This window comes from Micromonas pusilla, assembly GCF_000151265.4.
Source record: "Micromonas pusilla CCMP1545 genomic scaffold MICPUCscaffold_5, whole genome shotgun sequence".
Lineage (NCBI taxonomy): Eukaryota > Viridiplantae > Chlorophyta > Mamiellophyceae > Mamiellales > Mamiellaceae > Micromonas > Micromonas pusilla.
In genome coordinates, this window is record NW_003315886.1 from 993,626 (window position 1) to 1,020,982 (window position 27,357).

At 66.7% G+C, this 27,357-nt stretch overlaps 13 protein-coding genes across 13 annotated transcripts in view; 8 read left to right on the forward strand and 5 right to left on the reverse strand.

Moving 5' to 3' along the window:
* Positions 1 to 216, forward strand: part of MICPUCDRAFT_68272 (uncharacterized protein) — a gene marked incomplete at its 5' end in the record, with an annotated part of 1,137 nt that extends 921 nt beyond the window's left edge. Inside the window, one exon of the mRNA XM_003058511.1 lies at positions 4 to 216. Coding sequence (XP_003058557.1) covers positions 4 to 156 — 153 coding nt within the window. The 3' untranslated portion in view covers positions 157 to 216. The remainder of the gene's footprint in view (positions 1 to 3) is intronic.
* A 15-nt stretch (positions 217 to 231) lies between these two features.
* On the reverse strand, positions 232 to 1,200 carry MICPUCDRAFT_58207 (uncharacterized protein; the record flags this gene model as incomplete). Its single annotated transcript, XM_003058878.1, has 1 exon — positions 232 to 1,200. The coding sequence occupies one exon, from the start codon at positions 1,198 to 1,200 to the stop codon at positions 232 to 234; it is 969 nt and encodes a 322-aa protein (XP_003058924.1).
* Positions 1,201 to 1,769: 569 nt separating this feature from the next.
* On the forward strand, positions 1,770 to 2,012 carry MICPUCDRAFT_8371 (uncharacterized protein; the record flags this gene model as incomplete). The annotated part of the gene is made up of 1 exon (XM_003058512.1): positions 1,770 to 2,012. A coding segment is annotated over one exon (243 nt), but the record flags the coding sequence as incomplete, so codon positions are not given.
* A 1,113-nt stretch (positions 2,013 to 3,125) lies between these two features.
* Positions 3,126 to 4,715, forward strand: MICPUCDRAFT_68274 (uncharacterized protein; the record flags this gene model as incomplete). The annotated part of the gene is made up of 1 exon (XM_003058513.1): positions 3,126 to 4,715. A coding segment is annotated over exon 1 (1,567 nt), but the record flags the coding sequence as incomplete, so codon positions are not given.
* Positions 4,716 to 5,026: 311 nt separating this feature from the next.
* MICPUCDRAFT_68276 (uncharacterized protein) lies at positions 5,027 to 6,436 on the forward strand (the record flags this gene model as incomplete). The annotated part of the gene is made up of 1 exon (XM_003058514.1): positions 5,027 to 6,436. The coding sequence occupies one exon, from the start codon at positions 5,027 to 5,029 to the stop codon at positions 6,434 to 6,436; it is 1,410 nt and encodes a 469-aa protein (XP_003058560.1).
* Positions 6,437 to 6,510: 74 nt separating this feature from the next.
* Positions 6,511 to 7,259, forward strand: MICPUCDRAFT_68277 (uncharacterized protein). Its single transcript, XM_003058515.1, has one exon. The coding sequence runs from the start codon at positions 6,611 to 6,613 to the stop codon at positions 7,208 to 7,210; it is 600 nt and encodes a 199-aa protein (XP_003058561.1). The 5' UTR covers positions 6,511 to 6,610; the 3' UTR covers positions 7,211 to 7,259.
* Positions 7,260 to 7,682: 423 nt separating this feature from the next.
* MICPUCDRAFT_17207 (uncharacterized protein) lies at positions 7,683 to 8,003 on the forward strand (the record flags this gene model as incomplete). The annotated part of the gene is made up of 1 exon (XM_003058516.1): positions 7,683 to 8,003. One exon carries the CDS (start codon positions 7,683 to 7,685, stop codon positions 8,001 to 8,003), a length of 321 nt encoding a protein of 106 aa, XP_003058562.1.
* Positions 8,004 to 8,135: 132 nt separating this feature from the next.
* Positions 8,136 to 9,696, reverse strand: MICPUCDRAFT_58212 (uncharacterized protein; the record flags this gene model as incomplete). Its single annotated transcript, XM_003058879.1, has 2 exons — positions 8,136 to 9,418; positions 9,600 to 9,696. The coding sequence occupies 2 exons, from the start codon at positions 9,694 to 9,696 to the stop codon at positions 8,136 to 8,138; spliced, it is 1,380 nt and encodes a 459-aa protein (XP_003058925.1).
* A 218-nt stretch (positions 9,697 to 9,914) lies between these two features.
* MICPUCDRAFT_39868 (uncharacterized protein) lies at positions 9,915 to 10,769 on the reverse strand (the record flags this gene model as incomplete). Its single annotated transcript, XM_003058880.1, has 2 exons — positions 9,915 to 10,574; positions 10,728 to 10,769. The coding sequence occupies 2 exons, from the start codon at positions 10,767 to 10,769 to the stop codon at positions 9,915 to 9,917; spliced, it is 702 nt and encodes a 233-aa protein (XP_003058926.1).
* Positions 10,770 to 11,126: 357 nt separating this feature from the next.
* MICPUCDRAFT_58214 (uncharacterized protein) lies at positions 11,127 to 11,456 on the forward strand (the record flags this gene model as incomplete). The annotated part of the gene is made up of 1 exon (XM_003058517.1): positions 11,127 to 11,456. The coding sequence occupies one exon, from the start codon at positions 11,127 to 11,129 to the stop codon at positions 11,454 to 11,456; it is 330 nt and encodes a 109-aa protein (XP_003058563.1).
* Positions 11,457 to 11,533: 77 nt separating this feature from the next.
* Positions 11,534 to 16,557, reverse strand: MICPUCDRAFT_47351 (uncharacterized protein; the record flags this gene model as incomplete). The annotated part of the gene is made up of 3 exons (XM_003058881.1): positions 11,534 to 15,449; positions 15,592 to 15,985; positions 16,154 to 16,557. 3 exons carry the CDS (start codon positions 16,555 to 16,557, stop codon positions 11,709 to 11,711), a joined length of 4,539 nt encoding a protein of 1,512 aa, XP_003058927.1. The 3' UTR covers positions 11,534 to 11,708.
* A 987-nt stretch (positions 16,558 to 17,544) lies between these two features.
* Positions 17,545 to 17,718, forward strand: MICPUCDRAFT_12143 (uncharacterized protein; the record flags this gene model as incomplete). The annotated part of the gene is made up of 1 exon (XM_003058518.1): positions 17,545 to 17,718. A coding segment is annotated over one exon (174 nt), but the record flags the coding sequence as incomplete, so codon positions are not given.
* A 2,101-nt stretch (positions 17,719 to 19,819) lies between these two features.
* On the reverse strand, positions 19,820 to 26,146 carry MICPUCDRAFT_63 (uncharacterized protein; the record flags this gene model as incomplete). Its single annotated transcript, XM_003058882.1, has 3 exons — positions 19,820 to 21,961; positions 22,983 to 22,989; positions 23,073 to 26,146. Coding segments are annotated over 3 exons (5,223 nt in total), but the record flags the coding sequence as incomplete, so codon positions are not given.
* Positions 26,147 to 27,357: the final 1,211 nt, after the last annotated feature.

Here is a 27,357-nt window from a genome sequence, read left to right on the forward strand (position 1 = left end):
GAGGAGGCGGTCGAGGAGGAGGCGGTCGAGGAGGAGGAAGAGGAGGAGGCGGCGGTCGAGGAGGAGGAGGAGGAAGAGGAAGCGATCGAGGCCTCGGAAGACAAGTCGGAGCCGCTCCCGGAGGAGAGCACCGAGTCCGCGAAGAAGGACATGTGAGCCTCCTGCGAGGTTGTGCGTAAGCGGCGTCTCTCAATAATATAAGATCTAAAGCGCCTCTTCTAAATGTACTCCCTATCCCCCCTGCGTGCTGGTCGCCCGCCCTTTCAGCGGATCCGACGTGTTCACGTACTTTGGCTCCTGGTAAATCCCCGCGACGCCGGTGCCGTCCCCTTTCGTCACCCCCAGTGGATACTCGAACCCCGGATGCACCGCGGGGTCTCGGTCCGCCATGTCCGCGACGACTTCGCTCTGCGGCATCGCGTCGTTCACGACCATACCCGCGCCCGGGAGCAGCCGTCCCCGCTGCGGCCCTTTCCTCGGGTCTTTCGAGCTCTGGTCGTACATCCTGCCGAACTTCGTCTGGAACTTGTTCGGGACTTTCACCCCCGGGATGACCTCGCACGGCGTCCCGGCTTTGTGCGGATTTTTGATCTTCAGACACTTGTAGTTTAACTCTCCGCACACGATGAACTGCGGCTGCCCGGTGTTCACGGCGTCCCTCGCGGTCTGCTCCTCGCGCTCGACGCGCATGTGGTGCGGGTCCGCGACGAACGCCTGCGTCATGACCTTCCTCGTCGTGTCGATGCACGCCTGGTACGGGTGGTATATCGACAGCCACGACTTCTTCCTCGCGTCCCAGTCCGTGGCCCGCGAGTCGTAGCACATCATGCACGCTTTGCACTCGTCGTTCCACGACGCCGCGGACGCGATCGAAGCCCGGCACGCGCTCACGATCGTGTCCGTGCACTGGTACGCGATATTCGTGTTCTCGCACCACTTGTACCACTGGCAGCAGTTCGACGTCGTCGGTATCACGCCAAAGTTGTCCGTCGTGTTGTCGATGACGTGCACGGTCGCCGCGAAGCCGGTCGCGGGCGGGGGCGACGGGGTCGGCGGCGGGAACGGCGAAGGCGGGTTCGGCGAAGGCGGCGGCGGCGACGGCGGGGGTTGGGGTGGGGGGCTGAACTGCGCGTCCGCGACGGACGACACGACCGCGAGCCACACCCCCGCGAGAGCGACGAGCCCGCGGGGGCGCGCCATCCTGCGCTCGGCGATGTGCTCGATGCTTGGGTTCGAATCTTCGAAACCAAACAAATCGACCGACCAGTTTGGTATCGAAGCACTCGTGCTGGAACTCGTGCTGCTGTCCGCGCGACCTTTGGCAGACCACAAAAGTGGCGGAAAATAATTTCTCGCGACCTTTCGCGAAATGAAACGTGACACTCTGCTCGCGCGACGCGCGCGAGGCCGTGCGCGTCGCGGCCGCGATGCAGAACATGTTCAACGCGGGTAACCCCCCGACGATGGCGCAGCTTCAAGCCCTGGGCGTGGTGAACGGCGGCGTCAATTTGATCGTCCCCGGGTTCAACGGAGCGGTCCCTCCGACGCCGCAAGGGATGATGATGCAATCGTCGAGCCACGCCGGAACGCGGACCGCGACGCCGCCGCTGCCGATGCCGCCGTCGCACGCGAGCGTCCCCGCGGACGACAGCGGCAACGACAAGCCCCAAAACGGGGACTTGACGTACTTCAGCGGAAGGAAGATCGTGAACAACGTCGTGACGAAGATCGCGACGCCGTACACGACCGGGCACATCCCGTGTCCGTACGGCTGCGGACGGTCGTTCAAGCACGCGACGCAGAAGGCGATACACGTGCGCAAGGTGCACACGGGGGAGAGACCGTTCACGTGCGAGCACGAAGGGTGCGGGCGGTCGTTCTACAGCAGCGGGGATCTGAAAGCGCACGGGAAGACGCACTCGACGACGAAGCCGTTCGAGTGCCCCGAGTGCGGCAAGTCGATGAGCTCGAGAAACTCGCTCAAGGTGCACATCAAGGCGCTGCACACGCTCGAGCGGCCGTTCAAGTGCGACGTCCCGGACTGCGGGATGACGTACATGACGCGGTTGGACTTGGACAGGCACCTGAAGAAGCACGTGATGTGGGACCAGAAGGCTGCGAAAGCGAAGGTCACGCAGCTGGAGAAGCGCACCGCCGTCGCGGAGAGGCGTCTCAAGGCGCTCGTGGAGAAGAATGAAAAACGCGACGCGAGAGAGAGCAAAAGCCGGCCGAGCTCGAGCTCGCGGCACTCCGTCCCGGGAAGGTTCGTGACGTGCGCGCCCGGGGAGGTCGTCCCCGAGGGCGCGATCGCGTGTTTCATCCCGAACAATCCGAGCAATCCGATCTCGTCCCTGGACGCTCTCGAGGCGTACGAGAAGAAGGCGACGCGCGCGCGCGGGGGCGGGAAACGCGACGGCGCGGCGGCGACGCAGAGCGGCGGGACGACGCTCACCGCCGACGACCGGAGCGCGTCGTACGACGACATCGCGCTGTCGATGCTCCCCGGGTTCAGCGCGAGATCCACGGGGGGCGGGGCTAGCTCCGCGAGGGATCGAGGCGAGGACGCGACGGTGCAAGGCGCGGGGGACGCGAAGGCGGCGTTGGCGCTCGCGTCCGGCGGCGGCGGCGGCGGCGGCGGCGGCGGCAAGCGGAAGGCGACGACGGACCCGGCGAAACCGCTGGGCGTCGTCGCGCGGAAGAAGCTGCTCGAGGCGAGGATGCGCGAGGAGTACGAGAAGAAAGGGTTCAAAGGGTCCATACCCTTTCAGTCGTGGCGGCGGGGGATGACCGCGGCCGACCGCGAGGCTCTGGAGCGAGAGCTCCTGCTCGAAGACGTCTCGGGGGCGTCACCGGGACAGGAGGCGGCGGCGTGAATTGTATTTTCCGCCCGCAGAGCGGACGCGGGGGGACGTCGACCGGGCGGCGCAGGCGTATCTTGTTAGTTATATTTGTTAGAATCGTGTGCACGGCGCGCGGATGCACATACGCGATAGAATGCTGTAATCAAGTGTATCTATGGGACTCCGAACGCCGCCGCGAACGAAAAACGGACCGGGGCGCGGGCGTGCGACTCCCAGCCAGCGCCAGTGGCCTCTCTTCGAAGCCGAGGAATCACTCGAACACCGCGCCCCCCACCCCACGCGGGACCATGGCGCGCGGTGGGGTCTCAGCGCGACGGGCGCGACGCCCCCCCTCCTACGGCCGCGGGCGCGCGTGGGGCACGCTCGTCGCGACGCTCTTCGCGCTCGCGCTGCTGTCGTGCGCGATCGCGCCCGCGGCGTGCGACGCGGACGACGGCGTGCGAGAGCGCGACGCGGCGCAGCTCCCGCACCTGGACGTGCGCGGGCACGACGACGAGCGATGGCCGGAGCCGGAGCCGGAGCCGCCGATTGCGCCGGAGCCGCAGCCGGAGCCGCGGTCGCGGTCGGTGCCGGCGACGGATGAGGCGCCCGCGCGCGACGACGCGCCGGGGAGCGCCCCGGACGAGATCTCCGCGCGCGGCGCGGATCTCGAGAGCGACCGGGATCATCGCGCTCGCGCGCCCCCTCCGGAGACGGAGGAGACGGGCGACGACGTCCTCGGCGACCCGGACGACCTGAAGCGCTCGAACGATCTCCGCGCGCATCAGGAGGCCGACCGCGAGACGCACCGCGACGCGACCGCGGAGGACGCGACGGAGGAGGATCGCGCGGCGCCGGAGGAGGAGGAGGACGCGCGCGGCCGCGACGAGGTGGAGGCGCGCGCGAACGCGTTTTACGGCGACGACGAGAGGTGGGACGAGCTCGACGCGCTCGAACGCGAGTTCGACCTCGCGACGGGCGACCTCGGCGACCTCGGCGACCTCGACACTCGCGACGAAATCGGCGACGTCCACGGCGCGACGCGGGACGGCGGCGACGCGGCGACGCGAGAAGATGCCGAGGACGCGAAGGACGACGCGGCGTTCGAGTTTGAGCGCGCGGAGCCGGAGACCGCGGAGGAGCGCGCCGCGCGTTTGAACGCGAGCGCGGCGGCGAGGGAGGCGTACGAATACAAACTCGTGGAGATGGAGGACATGCTGTACGCGGTAGACGACGAACGCAGGGACGTCGTGCGGGCGTTTAAAGACTTGTTCGCCTTTGTCGCGAACGCGCCGACGGCGGAGGAGGCGCGGCGAGTCGCGAGAAAGTCCGCGGACGCCGCGAACGCGAAGCAGTCCATGACCGCGAAGAAGAAGCTTCAAGACGCGGAGCGGAACATCCTGCGCGCGTTCGGCGTCGACGTCGGCGACGGCGACGACGCCGCGGGCGTTCACTCGGAGAACGTCTTACTCAACGGCGAAGACGCGATCGTCGTTGAGAAGATACCCGGCACCGGCGCGGTGCACGTCAAGTTCAACTTTCAGATGGCGGACGGCGAGCGAGGCCGCGGCGCGGCGCAGGCGGCGCAGGCGATCATGCAAGCGCTGGGGGTGGAGACGTCCTCGACGGGCGTCGACGCCGCCGCGGCCGCCGCGGAGGGCGCCGATCCCGCGGCGGCGGTGGACGGCGTCGTCGTCGTCGACGCCGCGGGGGACGTCACCGCGACGACGACTTCCGCGACGACGGCGACGGCGACGGCTGACGCGGACGCGGACGCGGACGCGGACGCGGGGGCGAGCGATGAAGCGGCGCGCCAGGCTGCCGCGGTCGAAGACGCGGCGGAGAAAGTTCGCGAGGTGATCAAGAGCACGCTCGACCCCGCGAGGGCGAACGCGGACGCCGCGGATGGGGAAGCGCTCGACGACGACGACGACGCCGAGCCGGACCCGTACGAGGACACCCCTGACGACTGGATCGCGGTATCCGACGCGCTGTTTCTCCTCGCGGCGCTCGTGGAAGCCGGTCTGGTGCCCCCCGACGCGTATCCCATCCCGGACGCGCACGCGGACGACCCGTTCTTTGACTACGGCACCGTGAGCTGGTCCTCGCGGCCGGTGGACGGCGCGCACCCGGCCAAGGCGGATCCGAAGGCGTGGGCGAGGACGGCGCTCGTCGTCTCCGGCGAGATGGGCTCCTCCGAGGCGCGGCTCGCGGTCGCGGACAGGGTGTACCACGCGAGAGGCGCGCCCGCGGAAGTGCTCGCGGGTCCGAAGTGCGAGACCGCGCTGGGGTGGATCAAGCCCGTCGCGGACGAAGCCGCGAAGGACGCGGAGAAGAACGAGGACTTCCAGCTCCCGCGGTCGCCCGGGTTACTGCGCGAGCGCGAGAGAGACGCGCGGTGGGTCAGCGAAGACCAGCTCGAGAACGGGAACGAGCAGATCTTCATGGAGGAAGACCTCGCCGCGCGGGGGGTGCCGGAGGCGCAGAGGCACCTGGGGTACCGCCGCCTCATGGGACGAGGCGTAGAGCGGGACGAAGCCGAGGCGTTTAGGGATTTCGAAGCCGCCGCCGCCGCCGGGGACGAGCTCGCGGCGTTTAACCTCGGGTACATGCACATGAAAGGCATCTCCACGCCGCAGAACTTCACGGAGGCGAGGCGACGCTTCGAGCACGCGGCGAGGACCAACAAGCTTCCCGCGGCGTTCAACGGCCTCGGGGTTTTACACTTCAACGGCTGGGGCGTGGAGAGAAACTACACCGCCGCTCGGCTCGCGTTTGAAGCCGGCGCGGCGAGGGGCGACCCGGATAGCAACTTCAACCTCGGCGCGATCTACCAAAACGGCCTCGGCGTGGACATGGACGCGAAGAAAGCAGTGGAGTTTTACGAGGCCGCATCCGAGGCTGGGCACTGGCGCGCGCCGCACGTCCTCGCGATTGCGCACCACACTGGGTCCGGGACGGATGTAAATTGCACGCGCGCGGCGGAGCTGTATAAAACGTTCGTCGACGAACGCTTAGGTTGGACGCGTCTGCAGGACGACGCGATGGCAACCTTAGACGGCGGCCCGGTCACGGACGACGAGACGCAGAAAACCACGGACGCCGCACCCGACGCGTGGGGCGCGCTCGTGAAGTACGTCCTCCTCGCGGAGCAAGGTAGCGCGAGCGCGACGTCGAACGCGGCGTGGGTGTTGAGAAAATCCAAAGACGCGGTGATCGCGTCGAGCGGCGGCGTGCTCGACCGCGAGACGTTCTTCACCGTCGCGAGGGAGATGCTCGAGCGCGCGGTCGTCATGGGCGAGCACGAATCGCACGTCGACCTCGGCGATTTGCACTGGGAGGCGGTGAGAGCGTCCGGCGGGCCGAGACCTTTCGTTCCGAGAAGCGTCGAGGAGGGCGCGTCAAACGGCGGAGAGACGGCGTCGAACGAGGGAGAGACGGCGTCGAACGAGGGAGAGACGGCGACGCCCTCGCCTTCGCCTTCGCCGCCGCGGTTCCCTCCCCGAGACGCGTCCCCCGAGGAGAGGGTGTACTTCCACTACCGCGCAGCCTCGGACGCCGGGTCCGTGGAGGGCGCGGTGAACCTCGCGTGGTAGGGATCCCCTCACTTTCCCGTATCTTCGTTCGTTTTCGTTACATATCATGGTCTACACGTTCGTTTCCGCCGGTTCCGTCAGATTGTCGACGCTATCTCGCGACATCGTCGCGATTTACTCTGCCTATTTCATCGCTTCGTCTTTTTTTGTGCGGGTGACTCTAACAAGTGGGCGATGTACGCCGGCGTCGGCGTACATCGGGACGTCCGCGGCGCGACGGTTCAACTCGAACGCGCGCTCGAACGCTCCCAGGACGCGTCCGAGGCGTTCGCGCCGCTCATGGCGCTGATCGGTCTCCGGTGCTCGCACTTCGTCGAGAACGTCGTCGCGTCCGCGCGCGAGGCGTCGACGCGCGCGTACAGGGTGTACAGGTTCTTCAAGCGTCCGGAGGAGCCCTGGAAGGCGATGCGACGGAAAGACCCCCCGGCGCCGGCGCGCGACGCGGAGAAGGCGCGGCTGAAGGAAGCCAACGCGCGCGCGCTGAACGAACGAGACCGAAAGGCTACGAGACGCTCCGATCCTCGACGGCTGCAGCCCGTGTTCAGATCCACCGAGGACGCCGTCCTCGTCGTCTTGTGCGCGTGCGTCGTGCTGCTTTTGTACACGCGGTTCGTCGTGATGCGGCGGTACGAGACGCTCGCGTCGAGAGGCGCGAGACGCGAAGACGCCGGGTGGATCGGGGCGCAGATCTTGTACGCGGGGGCTGGGCTCGCGTGCGCGGTCGCGATTCTGATCGGGATCACGGTGTACGACTTCGCGGTGAGCGTCTTTTGAAGTAGATAGCGGAGACGGCGGCGTTAAACGCCGCGACGAGACAACAAATCATTCTCTCCCGTCGCCCGTCCCGTGCGTTTCGTCCTGTCAGTGACGTGTCGGCGTCAGGTCGTCCAAGCCCGGTCTGGTTATCCGATCGCGTCGCGCTCCGTTCGCGACCTCGCGCTCGCTCTCCCGCCGCGTCACAACCGAACGCACGATGCTCGCGTGCGCTGCATCGCGCGCGGTGGTCGCGACGTCCGCGCGGACGCGCGGCGGCGCGACCCCCCCGACGCCGACGCGCGCGATCGCGGTTCCCAGCAGAAGGCACCCGCGCTCGCACGTCTGCCGCGCGGGCGCCCCGGTCGACGACGAGGACGACCTGTTCTCGTTCCTCGAGGCGCAGATGAACGACGACGCCGACGGCGACGCCGGCGGCGCGTCCTCGTCCTCGTCCGGGGACGACGACGGGGTGCCCGAGCCCGGCTCGCCGATGACCGGCGAGGAGCTGCGCATGCTCGTGCTGAACAAGTGGGGGAAGATGTACGACACGCGCATCCACCAGCGAAGAGACCAGTTCAACAAACTCGGTCTTTATCTGCAGATAATGTGGAAGCACGTCGGGCAGAAGAGCTTCCCGATGACGGAGCAGCAGTACGTCGAGCAGTTAAGCGCCGTCGCGGAGCTGCTCACGGAGTGGGGGGCGCAAGACGTCGTGAGGCAGAAGCTCCCGCAGAGCACGAAATTTCCAAAGATGGACACGACGGGCGCGAACGCGGTGATGATCCCGCTCGATATCGAGCTCGACGATTGAGGGTCGAGGATCGAGGAGGGGCCAGACGTAGGACCTACAGTGCGCGGTGTCCCAACCTCGTTGGCGTTGACAATACACGTGAAGACTATCGCGCGCGCCGAACCGAACGTCAATCGTCCGTCGCGTCGCGCGCTAACTCGCCGTCGACGACGCCCTCAGCCGTTGTCGGTCCGCGCATTCTCCCGCCGCGCCGCCCCCCATGACGCCCGCGCCGACGCTCTCTAACACGTGCATCTGCCGTTTGACGTGCGCGAGGCGTAAATACAGCGGACGAAGATGCCTCTTATCCTCCTTCGTCGCTTTCCTTCCGCTGCACGCGAGGACGTGGTTATCGAACGACCGCAGCCGTCGTTTGATCTGCTGCTTCTCCGTCGCGAGCGCGTCCGGGGCTAGGCCTAAGACCGGGGTTTTATACAGAATCTCCAGCCCGGTCCCCGCGGCGCGGTCGATCTCCGCGGTGAACACGTCGTCCCCGCCAAACAAGGACCCCACGCACGTCGACATCCACGCGTCCGCGACGGCGGCGGGGTCCTTCGCGCGTCCCGCGGCGGCGGCGGCGGAGGGAAGCACGACGTCCACCACCCTCGGCCGCGCCTCCGGCGCTGTGGCGGCGAGAACGACTGGCTTCTTCGCCGTCGCCGTCGCTTTCGCGCCGATCGTCGCGCTCGGCGCGTTCTCCTTGCCCGCGGCATTCAAATCCAGCGCCCGCGGCGCGTTCGCAGACGCGGCCGCTCTGCCCTCGTTTCTGTCGTTTCTCGCGTCGTCGTTGATATTCCCACCCGAGTTGACGCGAGTCGTGAGCCCCTTGCCGCTCTTGCCCGGCTCGTTCGCTCGGCTCCCGGCGCCCTTGTTCCCGCCTAAGATGTCGTTCCTGTGCTCGATGAGGAGCTCGATGACGTGGTCGCCTCGTTTCGCGTCGTCCTTTGCCGCGTTTTCGTCGCCGCCGCCGCCGCCGCCGCCGAAAACGCCGCCGCGCAGTCGGAGCAGCACCGGGCTGAACGCCCGCGCGAGTTGTTTCACCGCGACGACGTGCGCGTTCATCGCGTCGTCCCCGGTCCCGTGCCCGCCGGTCGCGGCCGCGAGCGCGATCGCGACGCGCTGCAAGAAGGCGAGCACGGCGTTCAGCGTCGCCCGCGACGGCGGGTCTAAATGCGACAGCAGCGAGCTCAGCGCCAATACGCGGCGCGATCGCGTCGGCACCGCGGCGACGGCGAGGAGGGAGTCGTACATCCGATACGAAAGAAGCGGTTCCGGCAGCGAGCGAAGGAAAAGCTTCAGGACGCCCGCGACGTCGTGCGCGTCGTTCGCATTCTTCAGCGGCATCACGTCCCCGCGCTCGTACCGAGACTTCACGTCCGCGATGACGGATTCGCACCCGGGCGACGCGAACAGGCCGTCCGTGACCTTGACGCCGACTGCGTGGGTGTGTGAGGGGTAAGAGAGGGGCGCGGGCGCGTGAGACGACGCGCGCGGAGGTCGCGGTCGGGGCGGGGACGCGGCGGGGTGTCGCCGCGCCGGGGGAACTTCTCGATTCCAAATTGTTACCACGCGCGACGCCGCGAGCTGTCGGAGGATCCGAGGGGAACGCGCGCGCACCGTGCGCGTCGAGCCAGGCGATCGTCTCCGCGACGACGCGCGGAATCCCGCCGCCGTCGGCGCACGCGTCCCTAATGGGAGCGCCGAACGCCCTCATCGCGTCCTCGAGCCGTGAGGACGCGTCTCGGAGTGTCCCGACGCGCGCGGGGGAACACGTCGTGTCGTGAAATAAAAGTTTCCGAGACCGCGACCGCGGCCGAGAGCAGAGGGCCTGGCGAGTTCTGGCTTCTGGAGTGACGGATGCGTTTTTCTCACCAGACGGACTCGCGCCACCATCTAACTAAGCTACCATCATCCCACTAAGTAAGACTCCCCCTAAGACACCCCCGTCGCCTCCACGGCTCTATCCAACGCGCTCGCGGCCCACTCCACGACCCCGCGGACGCGCGACATCTCGACGACGTGCCACGACCCGAACGCGCCCACCGCGAAAAACTGCGCGTCCACCTCCGACTCTGACTCCAAGTACGCGAACGAACAAAACACGAAGTCGACCATGACCCTGCGGCCTTGCAGCGCGCCCCCGATGTCGTTCACCGCGTTCTTTATCATCCGCACGACGTTCAAGTTGGACGCGTCGTGGACGTTCCGCTCGTTGATTCTTCGCCGGCGTTCGTCGAGGAGGACGTCCCAGCACCGTCGGCGGGCGCTCTCGTCCCGACCCGGGTTGCTCGTGAACGCCGCGCCGAGGGCGACCAAGAGCGCGGCTCGGAACAGCGCTCGCAGCATCGGCATGAAGACGATCACGAACGCGAGCACGCACGCGTTCGCGGCCGCGGACTGCCCGCTCACGGGCTCGGACGCCCACCGCGGGTCTCTCCTCCCGCCGGCGCCGGCGCCGGCGCCGTCGCCTTCGCGATCTCGCTCGCGTCCGTCACCGCGCGCGTCGTCGCCGCCGCCTCGCGCGTCGCTCGCGCCTCTCGCGCTCGCGCGTCGCCGCGGCGTGCTCTCGTTCTCCCTTCTCGTCGCGTGAGGCTGTGGGGGGTCGAGGAACGCGCGTCAGACGAGGTGCGAGCGCGAACGAAACGTGAGCGTCGTGGGCACTCTCCGCGCGAGGCGAGGACGCGCGGAGGGAAACGAGATGGGTCGCGGCGCGAGGGGAATGCGCGCGCGTTCGTCGTCGCGTACCGACGCGGCGAAGCCGTGCATGAAGCTTTGGAAGTCCTCCATCGCGGACCGACGCCGTCGGCGCCCCCCGGCGCGGGGGAATGGCGACGACCGGCGGGGAGATCTCGACTCGTCGAAAACGAGGCTGATGTTCGTTTCGCGAGTACGACTAGAGCTCATCACACCGAGCGCGCCCCGCACCTCCGCGCGCGGCCGACGCGCGAAGAGATGCGCGCGATCGCGTGCCGCGCTGCCGCGACTCCGCTCGCGTCGTCCTCGCGCCGCCGCCGCGATTTCGCCGCGTCCTCTAGTCGCGCGCGAGCGTCGGTCGCGAACGCGCGCTGGCGCGTCGCGACGACGCGTCCCCCGCGCGCGCGTCGATCGCGCGTCGCCGCGAGCTCAAACGCGAGCGTCGGGGTGATGGAGTGGGATCTCGTGCTCTACCCCGACGACGTCGGCGAGTGGAGCGTCGGGAAGGTGGAGACCATCGACCTCGACGACGGCGAGTGCGTGGTTCAGCCGCTGTTCGAGGAGGCGGACGAGCAGGGGGAGAGAACGCGCGTTTGGCTCGAAAGTCATTCGCGGCCGCCGAGGACGGTGAAACTGAGCGACATCAGGTGTGTTCTCGACGCGGACTTCGCGCAAAGGATGGCGCCGGACCGGGTGTCAAACCCGCACGGCGAACACGCGGAGGATTTCTGGGAGATCACGGCGGAGCTGCCGCCGGGGACGCGACGGGACGACGATTGACGGCGACGACGACGACGCGCGCGCGTTCACCTTCGAGCGCCGCCGTTTGCGCGACGCTGGCGACGTGATGCCCTTACTTGATAACTTAGTCTTTTACAACATAAAGATTTATACTTTCACGGCAACCTACGCCGCGTGCAACTTTTTTGCCTACTACAAATACAACGTTCTTCAACGAGAGCTGCGTGGCGTTTCGCATTTTCGCGCAAACGCCGAAGCCGCCGTTGATACGTTTTTCGTCCGAGCGTCCGCTCAGACGTTGATCTCGCCCCCGCCGGACGCGGTCAAACTCTTGAACCGCTCCTTCAGTTCAGGGTCAGGATTGTTGCTCATGAGATCCAGCCGTCGAATCGAGGCTCGAATACCGTACGAACACTCGACCGCCGCGGTCGTCGTCTGCGCCGGCGACGGAAACCCGCCGACGAAATCCGCCGCGGCGCCCTCCGCGCCGCCCCCCTCCGAGTTGGCGTCCTCGCCGTCGCTCAGACCGACGGCATTGAACAGCTTCGTCGTCGCCGCCGCGGCGTCCGCTCTCGCCGCCGCGGCGACCGCGTTTGTCGTCAGCACGGACCTCAAGACGCTTCCTCCGTGCGACGACGTGTCTTTCGAGTGCGGGAGCGAGTGCGCGGCGCAACAGCGCGTTCCGTCCGACCCGGACGACGATCCGCTCCGAGCGCTGCCCGGCCGCGACCGCGGCCGCGCGCATCGCGTGCATTTCGGCTCGAGCGCGTCCGCGAGCGCGTGCAAGCCGTCCACGCCGATCACGTTCTCGCTCGCGTCGATCGCGTGCAGCGCGCTCGTGACCCACCCGCCGTCGACGCCGATCCGGGGTTCCACGGCGGCGGCGAGCGCCGTCGCGCCGGCGTCGCCCATCCCGTTTCCGGCGACGCCGAGCGCTTTCAAGCTCCGGTTCACGACCCAGTGCCCGTCGCCCGGGCCCGGGAGCGAGAAAGGGAGCTTCTCGCGTCGCGGCGGCGCGTCCCAGACGCGGTTCGCGCACGCGGCGCACTCGCAGCCTTCGCCGCCGGCGCCGACGCACGCGAGCGCGGCGAGCGACCCGTCGCGGGGGTCGGCGGTCGCGTCGACGGCGCTGTGCCGCCGCGCGCGTCCGGACACCGGGCGCGAGCTCGCGAACAGTCTGCCGGACGCGGGGCGCGACGCGCTCGTGAACGAAGCGCCGCGCGGGGTGAGCGCCGGGGTGAGCGACCCCGGGGTGGACCCCGGGGAGGAGCCCGTCGACATGCCGAGGACGTGCCCGCCGCCGTCCGAGTCGCTCAGCGCCGGCGACGACGCGCGCGACGCCGTCGTGTGCTCCGCGCACGCCCACAGGCACCACCGCGGCTCGAGCGCGGTCGCGATCGCGCAGATGCCTTCCGGCCCGATGTTGTTGAACTCGAGGTTCAGCACCGCGAGCGCGCCGCCGCCGGGGATCCACCGTCGACGCGCTCTTCGCTCGGACGCGTTGGCGCGTCGGTCGAGAAGATTCGAGACGGACCCCGGAAGCCTCGAGTCGGACGGCGACGACGACCCCAACGGCGCGGCGTTCGACCCCGGCATCACCGGGAACGTCCCCGGGGAGGACGCCCCGGACAGAGACTCTGGCGAGCTGTTGTCCGCGGCGTCGACGTCCACCGCGACGGGCTCGATCGCGGCGGCGATGGCCTCCGCGCCCTCCCTCCCCATCGCGTTGTCTCTCAAGTCAAGCACCCTGAGCGCGGTGTTGAACGCCCACATGGACTCCTCCGTGGCGTTGACCTTGTCGCTGAGGTTGTTGCGTCGCGGCGCGATCGCGCGCGCGATCGCCTGCGCGCCCGCGACGCCGATGGAGTTGCCCCCGAGGTGCACCTCGCGCATCTTCGCGTTGAACACCCACCGTCCGAAGCCGACGCCGCCGCCCGCGCCCGCGCCCGCGGCGTCTCCGCCCTCGATCGGACGCCACGCGGCGCCCGCGCCCGGGTCGCCGTCCGCGGCGAACTCGCGCGCGTTCCCTCCCGCGACGCACCACACCGGCTGCAGCGCGACGCCGATGTGGCCCGCGCCGACGTCCCCGAGACCGGTCCGAGAGAGGTTCAAAACCCTCAGCGTGCTCGGGAAGACGTACGTCGGCGCGCCGCGAATCGTCGTTCGCCGCGGCGCGACGACGGACGCCACCGCCTTGCCGCCTTCTTCTCCGAGGAACACGTTCGCGAGGTGCAGCGTCGTGAGCGAGCTCGAGAACGCCCAGGATCCGTCCGGGTTCGCGCGCGGGGATAAGCTCTCCCCGATCGCGAGCGGCCCGGCTTGAGACAAACACGAGTTCATGTTCGCGTGCAGGTGACGAAACGTCGGGTTGAAGCACCAGCATCCGTTGAGCGCGACGGCGGGTTTGAACGCCCTCGCGAGGTGCGCGAGACCGAGATCGCCGAGCTGGTTCCTTCCCACGTTCAGAGACTCGAACTTCGGGTTGAACACGAGTTCGCCCGTTCTTTGCTGCCGTCTGGGCGCGATCGCGTCCCCGAGCGCGCGCGCGCCGTCCGGGCCGATGTGGTTGTGAAACAGCGAGATGTTCGCGACGCCCGAGCAGTACACAAAGTCGCCCATCTCGTCCACCCTCGGCGTGAGCAACCGCGACAGCGCGCCCGCGCCGACGGCGTCGATGTCGCAAAAGTTAAAGTTCAGAACCTTCATCGTCGTGTTGCACACCCACTTACCGCCGCCGACGCGTTGCACGTGATCGAGGCTCACGTCCTCGAGCGGCGGCTCGGATTTCCCGTCGCCGCCGCCGTAGACGTACTCCGCGACGTTGGGATCGGAGGGGACCCACCGCGGACACAACGCGCTCGCGATGGCGATCACGCCCTCGGTGCCGATGCTGTTGAACTCCAAGTTCAGCGTGCGCAACGTCGTGTTGAACACCCACGACCCGTCCCCGTTGCGCCGCCCGTGAAGCGCCTTCGCGATGAACTTCGCGCCCTCCGGCCCGATGGACGCGTTGGCGAGGTTCAACCCGGTGACGCGCGTGTTGAACGACCACGCGCCAGTCGCGACGCACTTCACAGGGATGACAACCTCCGTGAGACGCTGCTTCAAGTTTGGCGTCGCGCGCTTGGGGCGCGACGCCTTCACCGACGCGGGGCCGACCGGCGCGGCGGCGCCCGCGACCGGGGGGTTCGCGCGCTGCTGCTGGATCACGCCGCTGCCGCCGCCGCCCGCGCCGCCGCCGCCGCTGATGCTCTCCCACCGCCTTCGAAGCGCCTTCATGACGTCCGAGTCCTCCACGTTCGCGGCGTCCACCGCGGCGGCGTTGGAAGCGACCAGGCTCACGTCTTCTTGATCGGTCGCGTCTTTCTTCATCGCGTCGTGGTGTTTGGTCAGGTCGTCGTGCGACACTCTTCGACGTTTGAACGCGCTCCCCGGGGAGTCGTTCGTCTCGTTCGTCCGCTGCGCCTTGTTTCGGTCGTCTCGCGCGCCCGCCGCGTCCGTCGCGCTCCCGCCCCGCGACTCGGTGTTATCCGGGCTCGGCGTGTCCTCGATCAGCCCGCGCTCGTCCCCGTCCTCGTCCACGCTTCGGAGCATCTTCATCGACGCGACCCTGAACACCTTGCTCTGCGTCTCCGCGTCGCCCGGGAAGGACCCGTCCTCCGCGCGCGCGTCCGAGCGCATCTCGCTCGGCGACTCCGGCGCCGGGTCCACCCAGTCCCAGCTGTTGCACGACGCCTCCGGGAGCCTTCTGAGCGCGGGGAGCTGTCCCACGCCGGGGCCGCGGCGGGTGGCGCCGGCGGAGTCCGTCTCCATCCCGTCCAAACTGGGACGCGGCGAGCCGCGCGAGCCCAGGGTGGGCGTGGACGCGCCCCCCGCGCCCTCCTCGCGGTCTCGCGCTCTCCACAAGGCGGACATCAGACGCTTCGATTCGACGTCCCCGAACATGAGCCTCGCGGCGGCCTCCATCGGAGACGCGCGCGCGATCTCGTCGCCTTCGTCTCCCGCGCTCGATCGCGTCGTCCTCGGGACGTCCTGTGGGGGGGATGACGGGGGTCAGAACTCGCGTCGAGCGCGCCGATCGCGAGATCGCGGGCGAGAGCGAAGATGAGATCGGAAAAAACTCGGTCACAAAAAGCGCGGTCGAAAAAAACCGCGAAGAGGATCTCGCGCGCACCGTCGCGAGCTGATCCACGGCGATCCAGTTGCTATCGCGCAGCGCCGTACCGAGCGCGCTGATCTGCGCCGGGGTGAACGCGCGCGCGCGCTCGAGCGCGGCGGACACCACCGCGTGCGCGGTCTGCGAGCCGTCCTGTGACGGCGGCGGGGAGTCGACGATGGTTCTTCCCGCGCTGCTGGTATTGTAGGCACACTCGTTTTCGGTCTGGCTGCCGACCGCGCCGCGTCCACGAGAGGCCACGGGCGAGAGCACCGCGAGGCCGTGATCGATGTGCGCGAGCTGTTTCGGCGACGGCGACGGCGGCGCCTCGCGCGCGTTCGGGTGCTTGTGCCGCTTGAACCACGCGGACGGGCTCTCCGGCGCGTCCTCTAACGACTTCCACCCCTCCGTCCTGCGTTTCGATCGTCGCGGCGGCGGAGGGAGCGGCGTCAGGACGCGGGGGGGAGCGGGGGTCGCGCGGCAAAAAAAAGAGAGGGGCTCGGGAAAAAAAAAATAACAAGAAAAGCGTGGTAAGGCGGAAGGTTGCAGGCAAGCCGCGGGGACGCGCGCGGGGACGCACCGTAATCGACTCAGCGCGTGCAAAACGAGCGGCATGAGCTGCGCATATCCCATCTCCGGATTCCCGATTTTCGGCGACGTCGGATCGTCGTCGCGCGCGTCCATGAGGCACAAACCGGTGTCGACGCTCACGCTTCCGATCGCGTTCCGAGGGTTGTTCGATGCGTCGTTCGCCGAACCCCGCGCGCGCGCGCGTCGCGCGGAAAACCGCGTCAGCTCCGGGCGCGCAGCGTCGACGGACCTCCTTCGCGCCGATCGAGGCCGAGCGCGTTCCGAAGGAGGTTGCATCAACGCGATGGCGCTCCTCGGGGAGTCGAGCTCGAGCGAGACCTCGTCGCACGCGAGGTCGTCCGGCGCGCACGCGACGGCGATGGCCCCGCCGTCGATTTTCCCGATTTCGCGCATCCCCGTCCCGGTCCCCGCGCGCGCGCGATCGATCGCGGGAATCGATTCGGGGTCCCGTCCACGTCTCCGTGGGGGATTATGCCGGCGTCCCCGCGTCGGTCGCACGCGTTGGCGTCGTCCCGACGCGCGCGCGTCCGCGAAAGTGCGTCGCGGTGCGTGGTTTTTTCCAGATAAATATCTTGACAAAAGAGCGCACGGGCGCGAAAAACGAGAGTCGAGAGTCGAGACATCGTGTTTCAGTCTCGTCCGCGGATCGCGTTCGGACATTTCTCACGAACCCCACTCGCCGAGGCGGCTTTTTCCCTCAAACGGCCAATTAAATCGCGCCCGGTCGCGCCAAAAGGCCAAAGTTTGCGAGATTTTTATCGAGCTTTTTGGCGGCGAAAAAGGTTGTGGGTCGGCTTGCGGATTTCGTTGGATTCGACCGGAGACAGTTGTAGACAGTTGTCGTAAACTCCGGAAGAAACCGACGAGCGCCACGCGCGACGCGAACCGACGACGTTCGTTCCGCCGCGCCGCGCTGGGGACGGTCGACGACGTTCCCCCTCCCTCGTCCCCGCGCGTCGTCCCCGCGGGGGTATCCGCGCGCGTCGACCGGTCGCGCCGCCGCGGTCGCGGTCGCGGTCGCGCCGCACCGCGCGCGTCCCGACGCGTCCGCGCGCGCCGTCGACGTCCATCCATCCGTCCCGTCCCGAGGAAGGAGAGAACCAACTTCAAAAAAAACTCTTCGCGCGAGAACAGTGCGACAACCGTTTTCACGCACTGCACGGGAAAAAAAGGGAGGGGAGCGGACGCGGTCGCGTCGTCTCATCTCGCGCGCTCGCGACGGCGGTCGCGTCACTCGTCGCGCGCGCGCGGACGTCACGCCACGCCCGCCCCGACGCGCCTCCCCTGACTCGCGTCGACAGAACAGCGCGCGGCCGCGATACGATGCCGACCGCGCCGGAGGATCCGTGGGCGAGCGTGCGCGACCTGCGCGGGGTCGCGCATTACGAGATCTTACAGATCAAAACCGACGCGACGCCGGCGCAGATCCGCGGGGCGTACAGAGCCGCCGCGCGCGCGCATCACCCGGACAAGGGCGGCGACGCGAGCGCGTTCGCGAAAGTCCAGCTCGCGTTCGAGACGCTGTCGGACCCGAAGCGACGCGAGACGTACGACCTCCTCGCGCGCGAGCACGAGTTTCGATACATCCCAGGCGTGACCCCTCGCGCGCGCGGCGGCGAGGACGTCCTGCTCGACGACCTCGAACGCCTCGGCCTGCGCGTCGACGGCGGGACGCAGCTCGTCGCGCTGTGCGAAGTGTGCGGACGACCGTCGAACAAGGTGTGCTACGCGTGCACGTGTCTCTTCTGCGACTTTTGCTCGAGGAAGCCGCACTGGAAGGGCGCGGTGGGACTGCACTACCCGGTGACCAACGCGCCGGGGTCGATGGCGAAGAAACTCGCGGAGAAGGAGCTCGAACAGAAGCGCATCGAGGACGCGGAGAAGCGGCAGCTCGCGGACCCGAACTACAGGACAGATCGGGAGCTACAAGAGGCGAGGGCGTTCAAGGAAGCGGCCGCGGAAGTGTACGGGATAGCGGGCACGCGCGCGGCGTCCGCGCCCGCGTTGCCTCCCGGCGGCTCGCGCGCGGGCGACGGCGACGGCGACGGCGTCGAGTCGATCGAGACGCCCGGGTACGCTTCGTCGTTGACAGCGAGAAGCACGCACCACACGCGGACGTACGACCTGCGACTCGCGAAGTACTACAAGTGGGCGCAGACCGAGCAGTTCGTGTACGTCAGCGTCCACGTCCCGACCTCGTACGAGGACAAAGAGCTCGTCGTCGACGTCGCGGACGGCGCGAGCGGGGTTTTGAAAATCCAAGCCGAGGACAGCGCGCCCGTGATCGAACGCCGGCTCGCGTACCGCATGGACGTCAACGCCCCGGTGGACTCCGTGGTATCAAAAGACAAGCGACGGATGACCATCACGCTCACGAAAGCGGAGCCGGGGAAGCACTGGAGGCGGTTGTTCGAGGGCGACCCCGACGGCGCGCGGTGTCTGAAGGCGCCGTACTCGCTTCACGAGAGCGACGAAGACGTCGTCATGGAGTTTGAGCTGCCGTTCTGGATCTACGCGGAGGACATCGACGTGAAGGTGACGGACGCGGACGTGAGTGTCAAAGTGCGCGGCGAGATCGACAACCTGCGGAGGACGTTTTGGAAGTGCGAGGATAAGCACGGGTGCAAAAAACCGCTGATCGTCGCGTCGGAAACCGCGTGGTCGCTCGACAAGGAGACCAAGCCCGGGACGAACGAGCCCGTGCAGATGCTCACCGTGTGCATGATGAAGCGCGAGCCGGACCAGACCGAGATCGGATTCAAGAAGGGCAAGGTCCAGGACAATCGCTACGCGGGCGGGCACAGCACGCCGGCCGATAAGAAGGGCGTCCGGCTGTTCGTCGACGACCGCGACGACTATTTCCTCGAGGACGATTTGATGGCGCTGTGCTTTCTCGAGACGGGGACGACGTGGCGCCCGGCGAAGCCGTGGAACAAGTACTGGGGCGGTCCCGCCGCTTCTGGTCCCGGATTCAAGGCTGGCGACGACGCGCCCGTCGACGCGGAGGTGCGCGACGTCGACGCGTTGCCCGCGAACGCGCGCAACGCGCTCGAGCAGCTGTTGGAGATTGAAGAGAGAAACGCCGCGCCGGACGCCGCTCGCGGGGAAAAGCAAAAGCCGGCGGCGACGTGGGACGACGACGACGACGACGACGACGACGTGGCGTATTAATGAAACCCTGCCCTGTGTGTGCGTGTGCGTTCGTTCACTCTATGCTAAGCTACCTTGTCTTGTCGTGAACGAGCGAACGAGCGAACGAGCGAAATGACGCCTCCCGCGTCGTCGCGTCGAACCAGAATTCTTCCTCGTCGCCCTTCCCGGCGGCGGCGCGGTGGGTTTTGGTTTTTTAGGTTTTTTTCTCCCCGTCGCCGCCCGCGGCGAGATACGCGCCCTCGCCCTCCCAGAAGAACGCGTCCTGATCCACCGCGGCGGCCGCGACCTCCTCCGTCGGCGTCTCGTCCTCCCAAAACGCCTCGTCGTCCTCGGACTCGGACTCGGACTCGGACTCGGACGCGAGCCGACGCGCCGTCTCGGACGCCGCTTTCATCCTCTCCGCGACGGCGGCGGCCGGTAACCAAAACCCGTCGTCGTCGCTCGAGTCGCCGTCCTCCTCCGCGTCGATCGAGGCGGGGAGACCTTCGGACACCCCGAGATCTTGATCCATCCCCACGTAACAGTCCGACACGAGGTGCACGACGAGGTCGAGCTCGGGGCCGCGACCTCCGCCGATCGGCGCGTCCGGGGCCGCGTATGTCAGCTTCGCGCTCGCCGCGCCGCCGAACCCGACGCGTCGCAACGCGAGGAGCTCGCCGCTGATTCGATCGCCCAAGACGAGCCACCATCCTTCCTCTTTGAGCTTCGGGAACAGCGGACACACCGCCCTGGGCGCGGAGGACCGACCGCCGCCGCCGTTTCCGCCGTCTTTACCGCCCCTCGCGTGTAAACGCTTCAAGTGCACCTCGACGACGCCTTCGTCCGCTTTTCCGCCGCCGGCGCTGGCGCGCGAAGTTTTCACAGACGACGCGCGCATCATCACGGACGGATACCGAGCCGCGACGTTCGTGGTCTCCTCCGCGGTTCTGCCGCTCAAACCGGCGGCGCACAGCGCCTTCTTCGCGCCCGCGCGGTCCTTGATCGCGCGCGTCACGAACTGCGGCAGAGACTTCACCCCCCCCCGACGAAGCTTCCCCGCGACCTCCGCGTCCACGTGCGGCAGCGTCGTGAGTGGCGAGTCCGTGAGGAACCTCCCTTGCATGACCATCTGCATCAGACGCATCGCGTTGAGCGCGGTGTGCAGCCACCCCGCGTCCGACGCGACGTCGATGATCGCCTGAATGATTCGAATCGCCTGGTCGAGCACCGACTTGGTGTCCGTGACGTAGTCGCTCATCGGCAGCGGCACGCGAAGGAAGTGCGCTTGGAACAAAAGGTTCGCCTTCGTGTGCGGATCGTCCGCGAGCCGCGCGTCGACGGCGAACCCGCCGGCTTCTTTCACCCTGATCGCGAGCTCCGCGTTGACTTTGTCTTCGTTGTGCCTCACCGGGAGCTCGTCGTACTCCGCGACGCCGCAGAGCGTCTTTAAGAGTTGCTCCACCGTGTTCGCGTGGCTCAAGCTCGACGCGAACAACGCCACGGACGGGTGCTGGAGGTAGTAATACGACGCGATGCGACCGAGCAGAAGCGGCGCCACGGAGTCGTCCTCGCCGATCTCGACGCACCGCGCGTCTTCGAGCATCACGAGCGCGTTCTCGACGAGCCTCGATAAGAACGCGTTGAGTTCCGCGTGCTCGACGCCTTCGCAGTCGTAATACGACGGGTTCTGCACCAGACGACGGAAAAAATACGTCCACGTGAGGTAGTCCACCGCGTCTTGCTTCGAGCGTATCGTCCCCGCGACGACCTCTGCGTTGAAGTGGTCCGGGAGGTTGTCCGCCAGCGACGACTCCACGGGGAACGGTTCGTACAGGAACTTTTTATAAAACGCCTTCTTCGGCTCGTGCACCATGATGACGCAACAGCCGCTCTTGTCGAACTGCGGCCGCCCGGCTCTGCCCATCATCTGAAGCACGTCCGTGATCGGGAAGTCGACGTACCTTCGACTCTTGCCGTCGTAAAACTCCGTGCCTTTGATGATGCACAGGTGCGCGGGCAGGTTCACCCCCCACGCGAGCGTGGACGTGCACACGAGCACTTGAATCTTACACTCCGCGAAGAGCTCCTCGCAAATCGCCCTGTCCTCCGGGGATAATCCGGCGTGGTGAATGCCGATGCCGAACTGCAAACAGTGCTTCAGCGCGGGATCTCTCGCCCTGCGAACGACGCCCGCGAGCTCGTTCGCGGACATGTGCACGAAACCCTCCGGTCGCTCGTCCGCGGCGGCGTACGCGATCAAATCCATCGCGGTGAGGCGCGTCTGTCGGCGCGACGACACGAACACGAGCGTCGGTTTCTCCGGCGAGTGCGTGCGAATCGCCGCGTACGTCGGCTTGTTCATCGTCATCATCCGCGGGCAGTAAAACTTACCCGGGAAGCCTTGGATGTGGCACTCAAGCGGCACCGGCCGCACGGACGGACGGAAGTTGAAGAGGCCTTCGTCTTCGATCCCGAGCCAGTCGCCTAAATCGCGCGCGTTCGCGAGCGCGGTGGACAGACCGACGATCCTCACAGGCTGCTTCGTCCGCGCGGAGATGTACCGCATGCGCGAGACGATCACCTCGAGGATCGGCCCGCGGTCCGCGCCGAGGAGGTGAATCTCGTCGATGACGACCAGGGACACTTTCTGGACGTACGCGCGCGACTGCCAGTTCGTAAGGTCGCATACGTGCATTCATCAAAGCCAGGTGAGTCATCGACAAATATACGTTTGTGTCATGGATGACGAGAACGTCCGTGTCAGAGCGTCTGTGTCATTCGATATGTGAAGAAACCGACGGAACAGACGGACAGGGGAAAGGCGGCGACGATCGATTGAAAATTTCCCAAGGGAAAAAGAGGGGAGCGTCAGAGAACGAAACGATTTTTTTTTTTCGAAAAATAGGTCAAAGGTCGAATTGCACTTGTACCACGGCCGCCTCCCCGGCTCGAACAGATTCCCGACGCGAGAGTCGACGGTGAAGTACGTAAGTGGAACGCTCAAATTAGCCGCTACTAGCGAAAAGGAATTCTGGCAGCGATCGCAACGACGTATCGGTGAGTCTGGACACAGTGGTGTCGGTCTTGGTCTCTTAGTTCCGCTCCGCACTGTATCACATTCAGGTGGGAAAAAAATCCGCAAGCACCTCCACAGCGTCGCGCTCTCTGGGACACTGTTGGTGCAGCAGAAGTTCAAGGACGACATCACCGCGTACAACGCTTTCGCCGTGCTTCTCCGCGTCTGGGCTTCCGAGAATGGATACATATTCGTGGAGCCAGGTATGGAAACCGAAGAGGCGATCAAAGATCAACTGCCAGAAGAGTACCACTGCCGCGGTCACCTCCTCGCTGGACTAGAAGAGATCCAGAGCGAGTGGAAGAAGCGCGTGGAAGCCAAGGCTCATAACCGCGTGGCTCCAGGCATGACCAAGGGTTTTAAGCTGCACGACCTCGACATGAGCCCGAGCGTTCCCAAACTCATCGCGATGAAGAGCCCCCCGGTGGATTGGGTGCAGGGCCGCGCCGACGATCGTGCCGACGCGCACGCGATCGATGAGCTCGTGTCCGAGCTGGTGTGCTTGATCGCAGCGAAGGCCGAGCAGGCGCCAGATTGAGAGAGAAAAGAGAGCTGTAGAAGAACAACGCACGACACACCGCGACAACGTCGCGATATCGTCCGACGGAACAGACTGACTGGTACTGTATTGTAATGGAACGAACGAATACACAGGGGATGAAAGAGGGGAAACAGGCGGGAGAACTAGATAGGCCCCAACCAGTTCCGAGAGATTCCGTCCCACTTTTCCGGCGTCGCGACGATGATGTCCGCGCTAAGAAGCGCGCGCAAGTCCGGGGTGTAATCCCCGGTGAGCTCGACGAGTCGCTTTCCGAGCACGGGGCACAGGTGTTTCCGCCAGTCCTCGATGCGCTCGCGAACAAGCGCTTTCAGAGGCGCGATGTACACGACCTTACCTCCCGGCTCGTCTCGAAACGTCCGCATCATCGCGAGCTCGGCGGATATCGTCTTCCCAGAACCCGTCGGCGCGCCTAACAGGACGTTCACGTTTGTGTGGAACAGCGTGTGGAACGCCTGCGTTTGGATCGCGTTGAAGTGCGTAAACTTTTTCGCGTAGAGCGACTCGTACTTCTCGTCGTTCAACGCGCTTCGAGGCAGAGGCGTGAGGTCGAGTAAGTCTGTGTGCGGCGGGTGCTTCTGCGGAAGCACTAACCCGTCGAACCGCAGTTCTAAGAACGTCTCGCACCCGAGCCAGCTCTCGGAGGTCGCGCGCAGGAAATACTGCGACGGCATCGGTTCGAATATCGGGATCGTGAACGCCATGTGTTGCTTCCCTTCCTTGTGCTGCTTCTTGCTCAGGTTAAACGTCTCCGTGTGATAGATGTGCTCGTTCACCGGGTCTTCGACCCAGACGAGCCATCGTTGGATGCCGCCGTGCTGACTGTCTCGCCATATGAAGTCCGGCGTGAGCGTCACGCTCACTCTCAAAACCGACCTCGTGATCGGCTGCACGCTCGCTTCCATCGCGAGGTGAGGAAGCGCTTCGAGGCATCCTTTAACTTTCTTCCCGACGTCCGTGTTCAGGCGCAGCAACGACCCGATTTCGGACGGCGACATGTCCCACAGCCGCTCCACGGTCGCGTCTCGCGTCTCGAGCCGGTACAGCGTGTCCGGCGACAGCGTCGTCTCGAACTGCCGCAGCGTGTGCTGGTGCGGCCATATCCGCAGATCCACCGTCTTCAACAGCGTCAAGAGCGTCTCCGCGAGCGACGGCCACCCGCGTCTGAGGCAAAGCTCGTACAACGCGCGGCAGATGCGGCTCGCGTTTTGCGAGATGTACGAGCTGTCCGCGATCAAGCTGAACGCTTCCATGCGCGCGCGCGAGATGTACACTTGCAGAAGCAGGTTAACCTTCCCAGCCTTGTCCGCGAGCGTCGCTTTCACTTCGATCGGGCACGCGTTCTTTTTGTCTCGTCGTAACGTCTCGAGCTCGGGCATCTCGTCCTCTCGCGGGGAGATGTTCTCGAACTCTCCCGCGTGCGAGACCATGTGGAACACCTCCGGGACGCTCATGTGGCGCTTCAAGTGCTCGTCGAACATCTCCATGGACGTCTGCTTGATGTAAAAATGCGACGCGATCCTTCCCGCTTCGGTTTGATACAATTGCCCGCTCCTCTCGTCGAATCGAATCATCTTCGCTCGGTCCAACGTCCGCGCCGCTTCCTTGACGAGCTTCCGCCGGTGCTCCCCGAGCCCGGGGTCGAGCTTGACGTCGTCCCACGTGATCCCGTACGCGAGCGGGTTCTTCTCCATCCTCGTGTGTAAGTACGAGTACCCGAGCCACTGCGCGCCTTCCTTCACGTTTGTCACCGTCCCGAGGACGATTTCCGCGTTGAGGTTGTCCGCGAGGCACGAGATAAACTGCGACTCGATCGGCGTGGAGTGCGTCAACAGAGACAGGTAGTGCGCGAGTTTCTTGTGCTCGGTGACGATGACGCCCTCGCCGCTGGTGTCGAACCCTGGTCTACCCGCTCTTCCGAAGATCTGCTGGACGTCGAGCACGCCCAAGTCCCTGAACCCGCCTTTTTGCGGGTCGTACAGCTGCGTGCCTTTGATGACCACGGTGTGCGCGGGCAGGTTGACCCCCCACGCCAGCGTCGCGGTGCAGACGAGGACTTTCACGACCCCCGCGGCGAAGAGCTTCTCCACGAGGGTTCGATCCGACCTCAGCATCCCGGCGTTGTGGCACCCGAAGCCCTTCCCGACCAGCTCCTTGAGCTCGTTGTTCCGACTGCGGTCGATCTCCGTCTTGAACCTTTTTTTGCCCTCGTCGTCCTCCGCGCAGCCAAACAACTCGACGCCGCCCTCCGCGTTCGCGGCGAGCTCCGCGAGCTGACGCGCGGTCTTCACCGTGTCCTTTCGGCTGTGCACGAACACCATCGCTTGCTTCCCGCTCTTCAGCGCGCCCGCGCACTTATCGTACGCGATCTCCGCCATCAAGTTGAGACGTTTCATCGCGTTTCCCTCCGTCACGCCGACGAACACCTGCGTCAGCGGAATCGGTCGGTAGCTCTGATCGAACACGAACAACCCCGCGTCGGAGACGCCCAGGAACTTCGCGACGTCCATTGGGTTCGGCAACGTCGCGGACAGACCGACGATTCGGATCATCGACTGCGTCGTCTCGACTTGCCGGTGCGTCCGCGCGACGAGGGTCTCGATCACCGGACCGCGTTCGTCGTTCAAAAGGTGCACCTCGTCGATGATCAGGAGGCCCAACGTGGACGCGACGGAAACTTCCCCGCCCTTGCGCGTGATGACGTCCCACTTCTCCGGGGTCGTGACGATCATCGTCGTCTCCTCGAGCTCTTTCTTCGTGAGTTGCGTGTCCCCGGTGAGCTCCCTCACCGTTATCCCGAGCGGGGCGAGTCTGCGCGAAAACGCGTTCGTGACCTCCGCGGCGAGCGCCTTCATCGGCGCGACGTACACAATCTTAAAGTCGTCCCCGTTCCACTCCCCGTCATCGTCGAAGTGCGCGCCGATCTCGTGTAGGACGGTCAACATCGCGATGTTCGTCTTCCCCGCGCCCGTGGGCGCGCACACGAGGAGGTTCTCGTTCGAGCGAAACGCCGCGGGGTAAATTTTGCTCTGAATCCGGTTCAGCGACGTCATCCCCGCGAACGCGAGCTGCGCCCAGTCGTCGAGCTCCTCGATCGCGACGAACCGCTCGGCATCCCCCACGGGTGCGACCTTCGCCGCGGGGACGGCTACTTCCTCGTACCCTTTGTGGACCTTACGCGTCGTCCCCGCGGGCAGCGCCTTGCGTCCGCCTGAACCGCCGCCGACGCGAAGACCCGCGAAGACGTCGTCCTCCCCGCGTCCGCCCCCGGACGCCGCCGCGGCTTCCCAGTCTCCCTCGCACAAGACCCCGAACCCGACGCCGCTCGCGGCGAGCCACTCGAGCAGCGGCTCGCCCTGCCCTTGCGCGATGCGACGACCGACTTTCCGCTCCTCCTTGCGTCTGAGTTTCTCGATCTGCTTGTCCGTCGTGCTCGATATCGTCACCGTTCGTCCAGGTCCGCCGGCGGCGGCGCGATCGCGATCCTCGCCGTCGTCGTCCTTCCCCCCTCCCAACGTCTCCCTCAGCGTCGTGATGCGCTTCCGCAGCGCCGCGCACATCGCGACCCTGCGCTCGATCGCGCCCATGATGAGCTCCACGCCGCCGTCGCCGAGGAGGTCGAACAGCTCCGCGGCGACGTCGTCGTCCGACCTCGACGCGTCGGACAGCGTCGCCCTCGCGACGCCCTGCGCGACGTCCTCCCACCCCGCGCCCGCGACGCCCCCGACGTGCTCGACGCACTTCTCGTTCAGCCACCTCAGCTGCTCGTTCGCGCTTTGTTCCGCCGGAGGTAACGGCCCGAACGATGTCGCGCGCGAAGCGGAAGCGTCGAGCGGGCTCGTCCCGGCGTTCTCGCCGCGGCGCTTCTCCGCCTCCGCCTCTCCGGCGGCGCGGAGACCGGCTTTCATCGTCGCCGCGAGCTTCGCCGCCGCGGACGCGGACGCCGCCGCGGACGCGGACGCCGCCGGCGCTGGTCGAGGGATCAAAGTGGACGCCGAAGTGGACGCGCGCGAGCCCACGGCGCGAGACCGAGGCGCGTTGAAGACGACGTCCGCGCCAAACTCTCGCCGCGCGGGGACGGCGGCGGCGCCAAACTCCGCCGCGGACGCGTCGACGTCCCGGTCGTCGGACGTCCCTTTGCGTTTCTTCTGGATGTGCACGAGTCTCTTCGCGACGTCGATGAGATCCGGGACGTGCTTCTCGTCTACCGGCCCTAACGCCTTCGCGAGCGCGGTTTTCATCCGCCTCGCGCGTTCCCTCTCCTCCGCGGCGGCTTTCTTCTTCGCGAGGTCGGGATCTCGCCCGTACGTCGTCTCCTCGTCCCATCGCTCCGCGGCCGCGATGGACTCCTCGCACAGCCCCGCGATCGCGTCGAACGCGACGAGCGACGCGTCCGCGAGCTGGTCCGGCAGGAGCGTGTCCCCGC